At 32.1% G+C, this 10633-nt stretch overlaps 1 protein-coding gene across 1 annotated transcript in view; it reads right to left on the bottom strand.

Annotated features, from left to right (window-relative positions):
• Positions 1 to 10633, bottom strand: part of LOC106464438 (protein KIAA0100-like) — a gene marked incomplete at its 5' end in the record, with an annotated part of 41726 nt that overhangs the window by 6572 nt on the left and 24521 nt on the right. The window contains 5 exons of the mRNA XM_013924580.2: positions 735 to 852; positions 1093 to 1343; positions 4115 to 4411; positions 4974 to 5140; positions 6737 to 6818. Coding sequence (XP_013780034.1) covers positions 735 to 852; positions 1093 to 1343; positions 4115 to 4411; positions 4974 to 5140; positions 6737 to 6818 — 915 coding nt within the window. The remainder of the gene's footprint in view (positions 1 to 734; positions 853 to 1092; positions 1344 to 4114; positions 4412 to 4973; positions 5141 to 6736; positions 6819 to 10633) is intronic.

The following is a 10633-nucleotide window of genomic DNA, read 5'->3' as shown; positions in this document are numbered from 1 at the left end:
ATCACTTCTTGTTTCTAAGTATGAAAAAAGTCTGTTTTCTGAACTGTGAATGAGTATTCTCAAAACAACTCTCCATTTTAGCTCTTTCACTGTCCATTTTTTAATATAGATAAATAACTTTCTCAGTTATATCTGAAATGTGAAATTAGTAAACTAAGAGAATTTTCAAGGGTAAGACCTTTTCTTTCACGCTCTTCAAGGCTAAGCCTAAGAATACGTAATGTGAGAGTGAAAGGGTTAACATATGGGGAAATAATTGTTGTTTAAATGTATATTATGGTTCCCTACTTACAAAGAAAGCTAGAGAATTATAACTAAAGTTATAACATTTCAAATTTTTATGATCAAAATATGTATCAGAATGTTCAAATTATTAGAAAAGTGTATGAACGTATTTGAGCATGCAGTTGGTGTACAAGCTGAAACAAGATGAATACTGAAAATTAGGCTTAGCAATTCATATTACTCGGTAACATTTTCAGTCTTACTTAAAAATACAATTGAAAAATGGTAACTGGCATTGAGCTTATCTATAGCATTGACAGCTGGTTAGTGCTTTAATCTTTTATAATTAATTACGGTTGCCAATACACAAACAAAAAGTTTTTCAGCAAATAACATTTTTATTCTCTTTACAACATACAGTGACTCTGTCATTTACTTCCATTATTTTTCATCTGAAATCTATTCATTTTCAGTTCTCCATATATAGTTTTTATTTTTTATCAGGTTACCTCTTTTTCAAGCTGTTCTAAATCCCCAGCCAGATCTTCCCTAGAAGGGTTCTCTTCTAAAGCTTTCTGTGCCAAATAAGCTTCCTTTTCTAGCCGTCGTAAATTAAAAACAAGAGACCTGTAAGGATACATATTATAAACAACATATTAATGGAACTGTTGTAAAGCAAGAGTGAATAATCTAAGAAGCTACAATTCATTTCTGCTTTGTAAATTTGCTGTTTACAATTTCTAATACTACAAAGAATAATATAAAAATTGTGTAATTTTATTTATAACATCCTTTTTTTATAACTACATACAATTAACGATTGTATGATTAAACTGAACAGTGAGCACAAGAAAAATAAACCATCACCTGACTTGGTTCTGAAGTTGTAAAATTGGAACTTTCTGGTCATCTATTGAGCATAGTTGCAACTGAAATCTCATTCTCTGAAGCTTTTCACTGGCTTCCTTCTTTCGAGGTTCCACGTAAAGGAGTAGGTTGTTAACTAAGTCTAAAATCATAGCATACTGGAGTGAATTTGTACAAATATCAAGATCATGATGAGTTAATGTAAATGAGTCCACAGCAACCTCCTGATCCCAGGGATCATCATTGGTAGGCTAGAAAACAAGTCAGTAGGTTAAATTATCACTACAGACTCTTCATTAAACAGTAAGCAAGTAATTCAACAAACATTCAATTCTGTTTAACAAGGGTTTCCAAAATTCTGCCACCAAGTACTTTGATCAATAATACAATGATTCCTCCAGTAACAAAGTATGATAATGAAGAAAATAATCTATATTTTCTTACCTTGATTTTTTTTTGTCAATAAAGATTTGTCCATGACAAAAGATGTAAATAAGTTTGAAGTGAATAAAAGTAAAAATATATTTTTTTATTTTTGCATTATTGCTGTTCATGAAAACAGTATTTACAATTCTGGTCAAATGACCTTGAGTAGGAATGGTCACATCAGTATTTTTCTTTCTTTTACAGTTTATTCAATGATTCAAAGTCTTACAGCAAACAGACACACACACACAGACGTGACGTACTGAGAATTCAAATGCGTAAAGATAAACCTTAAATAACAACTCTTTATAGTTACAGCAATTGTATTTTACAGATGTTTATAATGTGGGAGAGAAAATACCAAAAGGAATAAAAAAAAGTCAACTTCTGTGATAACATGACTGATTTTATATTACAATATCTAATATTCAATAGGTAGAGGTCCTGAATTCCAGTAACATCCTAAAAGTTATTGGCACATCATTAAATAAAGTTTTATTTAGATAGAATAAAATAAGAGAAATTAAAAGTGATCCTATTTAAAAACTGTGTAAAAGAAAGATTTGAAGACATAAAAGACATAAAATAAAGACATAATCAATAAAGGCATAAAAGACATAAAATAAAGACATAATCAATAAAGACATAAAATAAAGACATAATCAATCATACTTAAAGAAATTCACTATCAAGAAAATGAACAAGTTATGAAAAAGAAACAAGTAACTGAATTCATTTTTCGATGACGAGGAACCCACTTTAAGACTAATAATGGTTGGAGACGGCTTGAATGGGTAATGAAGAAAAACTTTAATATAAGTTTAACATAATTGCAAATGTACAACGTTTCGACAAGTTTTTGTCATGAATTCATTTTTATTTAACAGCAATTTGGCCAACATGTCTTCTAACAAATACAAGGAACTACAATGTGAGGTGACTTTAATCAACAAGGTGGAGATTTATATCTATTCAAACTGGAATTTTCGCACATAACATATCTTAGTAAGATATATTATAACAAAGCTTTCCATGTCAGTTGCACTTGTAGATGTAGTGATTATATTTTTATACCTAATTATCAAGGTTCACTTGATAGAGCCAAACATAGCTATCCACCAGAACTCTCTCTGGAAAACTTTTTTAAAGTTACAAACTTTCAATTTATAAATACAAGTAACTCAAGTAAGTTATGTTATAATGTTTACTACTCATAGTTTATCAGATATAACAAAATTTGTAAAGTTACTCGCATTATTCACAAAAAAGGTTTCTCCTATTGCACTTTGAACAAGTTTACTCACCTGTCATAATTTACCATTGTTGTTACATCCTTTTCTAAATACTGATATTATTACAAGTTCCTCAAATCTTTTCATGTTTACTTTTTTGGTTACAACTTTGGGATTAATCTTGCCTGTGTTGTGTTAAAAGTCAGATTAATTTTGTTAGACAGAACCTTGCAGTACGTTTAGAATATTAGTTTTATTACAATGGACTTTGATATGTATTTAGCTAGAAGGTCACTCAGTGGACCACATACTTCTGCCATTTAGCATTGACCATATTTGGCTCTCAAAAAATTCGAAAATGTGTCAGTACGTCCGTCATTATCTATGTATATGGACCATTTTTAGCAGGACAATGAGGAATAATATTCCATGTAGGTCCATCAAATTGCATCAAAATCTGATCATTTTTGACTGAGTTAAATTGCAAAAATAGTGTGAAAAATTGGTCCCATGTTAAGAGATAGGAATTTTTATTTTATTTTTGTGACTTTGACCCTCCAAAAACTAATCACTTTTAATTTGGATCATAGTCCAAATGTATACCAAGTTTTGTCCAAATCCATTCAGCCACTTTCAGGAGATCTTTCCGGCAAACACACAAAGAGGTAAAAACATAACCTCCATCCACCTATGGTGGCAGAGGTAATTAGAGTACCAATTTTCTAGCTACTTGTTGATTAATTCTGTTATTAATTTACTGTTATTTATTATTATATTCCTTCACAAGTAACACGTCATAGTAATTAATCTTGCATGCCAGGCTACTATAAGGTTAAACTGTCTAAGCTGTTTAATGGATTTTCATTGGTCATGAGATGTTCTTAGTGAAGGTTTGTATGTTCTGATGTCAAGTTCTTCAAGGAACATTATATCTATGATAGTACATGAAACAAATCCCTTGCGTCTGTGTGTGTGTTCTGTAAGTAAAATATACTTAATCCTTTCTTTATTGTTACTGTTGGTAAGAACGTTTAGTAAGTCCATTTTTATTAATTCTAACTTAATATATTATGTTTTTATTATAAAAATGATTTCGCATTGTTAGCTTAGAATATTTATTAAGGACTAACCAAAAATTTCTTAAGCTGGTCGAACTTCGCGAGATATTATTGGGATTACGGTCAACAAAAATCACCGACAGTACGGATACCTAACGAATGAAAAACTTCATTCTATTCTTTATAAGTAAGAACATAAGGAAAATATATTTAGTTAGCTATATTCATTATAAGGTTGATTTTTAGTTATGATCTACCTAGGTAGCTTGCTTTGATGAGAAGTTTAATATATATATATGTTCTTACAGGAGGATGGACTTCTTCCAAAGTACTTGGGTCAACATTTTCCCCATAGCTGGCATAGAAAAACTGACAACCACATCGAGATACTATGCGTTGGAGCTGTAATGGGGCTGAAGTAGGATCTGAAGCTCCACCAACGGTGCTACTAACCACACCACCAACACTATGTCCACTTCCAACAAGGTCAGCAAGATCACTAATAACCATGGAGTCTTTCTGTGCCTCAATATTGTCCACTGTCAGCCACATAACATTATCAAATGAAGGTGAAGGATCTCCAGCATCTACTGTTGCATAGTACTGTTAAATTACAGGAAAAAAAAAACTTTTCTGAGGAGAAAAAAATTATTTTAAGAGAATTTAAACATCTGAATTTATACCATAACTAAAATTTATGGCCCAATTTATTTAACACTATCATATAATAAGGTTCTAACCACATTAAATAATTTAATAGCCCATTATAGTTTCCCTTAAACAAAATAATCTAATCATTTAATAGAAGCTTAACACCTTTTGTATTGTAACAAAAACCTACTTTGTATAAAATCATTCCACAACCTATTACCATTAGTTAACATTTATAAAAATGATATCATAAATACTCCATAGAGGTGCTTGAAAGATATAGTATTATAATTTTTCAACTAGTTTTTCAATTTCAGCCAACATTATGTAGAAGGTTTAAAAATCTTAAACGCAGTAATGAATAATAAGAAGCTTGAAACTTAAAGTGGCTAACTAAGAATACTATACTTACACTTAAGCAAACATAAGTGTAAAGTGAAAAAAATGTACTTCTTCCTACAAACACAGAATTCAATGACATAACTTTCAATAAAAGTATGTTTCATCACTTTACCTGCATACACTCCAAGGAACCGACCCATGTGGTTTTAGACACTAGTGTTCTTTCTTTCCAAGTGTGTCGATGAATGCGTTGAAGGATCTGGGCCTTGGAAGCACTAACAATCACATAACCTGAAGTCTCACAACCTCTCAGCATCACTTGGCTGTTGACGAGTTCAACTATTACAAAAAAAAGACGAAACAAAATATATGGACATTGCATAGATAATGAAGGTGGTATTATACCATATACAAACCTTTAATGGCTACCAATTTCTTAATCAACAAAACTAAACAGAAGTAGCTGAAGTTTCTTTTCTTGTCAATGTTGGTTGGTTGTTTTGTTAGCCATTTTAGCCTATCTGCTCTGTCCACCACGGGGTATAGAACCCCAGATTTTAGTGTTGTACATTTGTAGACTTACTGCTGTTACACCCAGAGACTTTTAATGTTGAATGTGTTACCCTAATTGTGCAGATTACCCATTCAGCAAAATTTAAAGTCAACTTGCAAACTTTTGTTTAAACATCATTAATTCAGTTCACATGAAGGTCATTTATCTATTAATAATCCATGTTTTCTACATTCTCAAAAACAAAGGGAAAAAAATCTTTCTAAAGTTTTTGTTGAATTGTTCATATTATTAATGAAATTAATTAACATTTAGATTTGTAGAAGAAGCACCCTTTCAGTAATAGCTGACTTTTATCTGTTGTAATAAATATATATAAAAACGACTTTTGTGGCACATATTTTTACATTTCTTTGTGGGATTAGCCTGGATCTAATAATAAAAATACGTTAAAGAACCATTGAAATAATGTTAGATAATAACAAAAATAAAGTAAAATAACAATGGTAACAATATATATATAAAAACTAGGCCTAATGGCTAAATTGTTTAAGTAATTTTTTAGTTAGAAATTTATATGATTCTATAAACTAATTCAGGATATTGTATGTCCAGTAATTTTCATCTCTGAATGTTCACCACTAAATAAGATACTAAAATTTATTAAATTAACTAGATCTTGGCAAGATATAATCTAAAGTAGAATAAGAGATTTACCAATTTGGCCAATTTTTGAATATGACATCATGAGGTAGAAAATAACCCATTAACATAAACAGCTCTTTAGCAGTTCATTGTGTGATGTAGTAAAATAAAACCTACTAGCTCAGCCAGTTCTGCTTGGACAGGATGTTGTCTGATGTCACTTACTAACTTAGCTAGTTTTTGGACAGGACATTGTCTGATGTACAAAAACTTATAGCTTTACTAGTTCTTCTTGGACTGGATGTTGTTTGATGTAAAACAACGACACTTACTAACTTAGTTCTTCTTGAAATAGACATTTTCTGATGTAGAAGAACAGAATTTATAAAGTTAGCCAATCTATGGAAAGAGCATCAGCAGATGTAAGATTAAAAAAAAAATCTACTAACTTAGTCAGTTCTTCTGGAAAGATATCAAAATGTACTGACTTAGTCAATGTTTAAATATGTCCTTATCTAACGCAGAATAACAAAGTCTAAAAGGTTCAGCCAGTATGTGGAAAGGGCATCACCATGAATAAAACAAAACAACTAACTTAGCCATTTCTTCACACGAACATAATTGTGTATCAATGTGACATCATATGATACAGAATAATGTAATTTACTAACTTAATTAGTATTTCAACAGAACATCACACGATACAGAATAACAATCTAATAACTTAACCAGCATTTCAACACTACATCATCTAATATAGAATAACATAATCTACTAACTCAGCCAGTTCTTGTGTAATACATCATCTGTTTGACAGGCAGCAACACCATGCAGTTGTTGCTCTTTTGTACCTCCTTCAATCTAAAACGAAAACATAAAATTTTGTTGATGAAACATTTTTTTTCACCAGTCTTTTATTTCTTTTTCCTAATAATTATCAAACAAATGTCAATTATTCGCTTCTTCTGGACTGGTGATTTGTCGTAGGTTTCCCTTGATGTTTTCTTTCTCACATTGGAAATACTTAACCAAATTACATGAAACTTAATTTAATGATCTTCTTTACAAGTCAATTTTTATGAACTAATCAATAAACATATGCATAAAATCAACAAAAGAACAGTTGGTAATCTCTTAATTTTTCAGTTTGTTCTATAAATTAAAACTGCTACTCTAAAATTAACGAATCTCTCAGGGCAGAAAACAGCATTAGATTTCGTAAAATAAAAATAATTTTAGTATTTTGAAAAATGATATTATGATAAAGATGTTTAGTTTCTATAAGCTAAAGTAATTAAACAACACCAAGTTAATTCAAAAAAGATTAAAGTTTAAAAATATGTGTTTTAGATTGATTCATCTCTATCTTTAAATTATGCTGATTTAAAGCTGTCAATCGCTGTTGCTAATATACAAAAGATGTAATCTTTATTTGATAATTTACATTGGTGATTTCATTTTCAGCAGTTTCATTCTGTTATTGTATACAAATTATAATATTTCATGACTATTTTTATTTTTCTGTAGGATTAAAGGTTTTCTGTGGGATTAAAGGTAATGCTAATATGTTTAGTTTTAGCCTGTAGGATTAAAGGTAATGCTAATATGTTTAGGTTTGTTCTGTGGGATTAAAGGTAATGCTAGCATGTTTAGTTTGAGTACAAAACTAAACATATTAGCATTACCTTTAATCCTACAGGCTAAAACTAAACATATTAGCATTACCTTTAATCCTACAGGCTAAAACTAAACATATTAGCATTACCTTTAATCCTACAGGCTAAAACTAAACATCTTAGCATTACCTTTAATCCTACAGATGGAAACTAAACATATTAACACGTTGACTGCCGACTACGAGTATACTCATAATGCCGAACGTACCAGATTCTGCCACTACGAGTATATCGTAGAAAATATTATGCTATTATATAGTAAACAGAATAATGCTGGTATCACAGATAATGCCTCAAACAATCTGCTGCAGTTGGAGGAACATAATTCTATGTAATAATCATTATTAAATATGTATTGTTTCATTATTTGCGCTACTGAAATTCACTAAGGTGCGCAAACACAATATCTTCACAAAGCTCACTTCAACACAACTAATGAAAATAAATGATTATAACTGAAACAATGTTATTCTACATGATCCATGGTATTGTTTGATCAGGTCTGAATCATAATCAGTTGATAATCAATAAACATTTTCAAAATATATTATTTTATTCTTTCAATGTTACAGGAACTAATACGTTCTCACATCACAACCAAATAACAAAAAAAAGTAATTTCTGGTAAATGATTACAAATGTCTGTCTGTCTCCTTGTTTATCTGTTCATTATTGAGGCACATGGTATTGCTTGAAGCAATTCTCTACACAGAGGGCTGGTTTTTTAGGGCAGACATCACAATGTATATTGGCTTTCTCGTCTCCTCCCAGTCTTTGTGCAGACACGACATGGTTTGATTGGCTTCTCTTTCTTTTCTGTGGGTGGCAAACATGAGGTAGTGAAATTATTCATCAATTATTCATGGAGTTGCTTGTCAACCCTGGCCTTGAAGATCCACCATGTTATTTCCTATGGAGTTGCATGTCGACCCTGGCCTTGAAGATCCACCATGTTATTTTCTAGCAGATGAATTGTTACATGTTCACGAAACTTCAAGAGTTTCATTTGCTGTCCCTTATTTTCATTGTGCATTGGGCGTTCAGAATAAATATTTCAATGATGTGAAGGGCAATCTTTTTACACCATCATATGGTCTTTTGTAGAGCTGAGTAACTACGACAACATTTGGTCATATCTGTCTATCCCTGACATGCCACTGTTGTAGTCGCGGACGATATTTGGTTTCTTCAAAATTAAGTTATTTTGATTTGCAACATCAACTATCTCCACCCTGTGCATGTTGCTAATGGTGAGCACATCCCATTTACAAACTATCACTGATTCTGACCACTTCCATTCATGTTCCCCCTTCTTCAACTTTTTCCTGACCACATTTATTGGATTTTCTTTACGATTAAACCAGAGTGTTCCACATACATAGGTTGACTGCTCAGTCAGTTTTTTTCACCAGACCCACAGAACTGTAATAATTATCTGTGTATAAAACATGACCTTTGTCCAGGTTATCAGCCATCAGGTTAAGTACAACAGCTGTAGCTTTTCCAAAACTGGTATCTTCATCAAAGGAAACTCCAGAGTATAAACAGATTTTCAGCACCAGACCACATGATTCACATATTTCATAGAGTTTGATTCCATATCTATGGTGTTTATTTTTGATATGTTGTCAAAACAAGAGCCTGCCACGCCAGAGTACGATGCACAAATCTTTTTCTGGATAGTAAATGTGGACCATTTCATTACTTATATCTTATACAAACGATCATCTTGGGGTTGGGAATTGTCTGCGAAATGCCAAAAACGTAAGACCGTTTGAAAGCAGTTGCAGCTCATAACAACACTGTAAAGTGATGTCTCGTACAAAATATCAGTACTCCAATAGTGCTCCAAGGTAGGTTGGCTGTTTGGACCCATGTGAATCAACAAGGCTAGAAACTTTTTCATTGCTGTTGTATCAGTGTCCTTCCAGTATTTTAGTCAAGATTCTCTTCGCTATGGTCATTGTTTGGTTATTTTGGCTGCTGCATATCAGTTTGTTTCTGTGACCATAATATCCAGTACTTGTGGAGTCAGGAATAGGTCAAAATAATCACCAGCTGAATTCCATACTTTTCATTGAAAGTGAAATTAGGTGATCTTGTGCAACATTTGACCAATTATGCAATGAGACAGTAGGGTTCACATTTACAACAGTTCTGCTTGGTGTTGGAGCAACGGCTGCTCTTCTATCATGAACTGGTCTAGCAGACCCATGTCCACCACATCGTCGTTGCTCCACGAGTTTGTAGTCATTTGGTGCAGACCAGACGAACTCTAGGTTTCCACAAAACCGCCAGTACTCCACTGTGGTCACTTAATGAACGAGTCTGATGAAACCCTTGGGTCACCATTATCGCTAGACTGGTTATCACTGCTATCTTTGGTTTTTCATTTCGACCTGAAAATCGCTGTCATATGAGGGCATTTCTGCAGTCCATCATCAGACTCCATGTCTTGATCATAACTGTCATCATTATCAGTTTCTTTTAGAAGCTTTGCAACTGATCTGAATTCACACGTGCCATTTTAAAGGGTAATGACAGTAGCAACAAAACACACACATGGTACACAGCACATGATCACCAATTGCAGAAACTTAGTACCAAAGTCAATTCAGCACTAAAAATAGTGCTACAAGATAACTTATATCTGACATACAGAATTGAAAATCTTGTCCCGCCATCAGCTACAAGTTTTTCATAACATGGTAATTCCCCACCAGTGTAATAGAAATTAACTTATAATTACTCATTAAAGGGTAAAATGTGAGAATAAAACATATTTATGTGTACTTAACTTGGCAAATGGAATGGATGTATACTATATGAGTCGGCAGTCAACGTTTTAACATCACCTTTAATCCCACAGATAAAACTAAACATATTACCTTTAATCCCACAGATCAAAACTAAACATATTACTTTTAATCCCACATATTACCTTTAATCCTACAGACCAAAATAAACATATTACCTTTAATCACACAGATCAAAACTAAA

Source organism: Limulus polyphemus, unplaced genomic scaffold, assembly GCF_000517525.1.
Source record: "Limulus polyphemus unplaced genomic scaffold, Limulus_polyphemus-2.1.2 Scaffold1654, whole genome shotgun sequence".
In the NCBI taxonomy this organism is placed as follows: Eukaryota; Metazoa; Arthropoda; class Merostomata; order Xiphosura; family Limulidae; genus Limulus; species Limulus polyphemus.
This window is presented reverse-complemented; position numbering and strand designations above follow the sequence as displayed.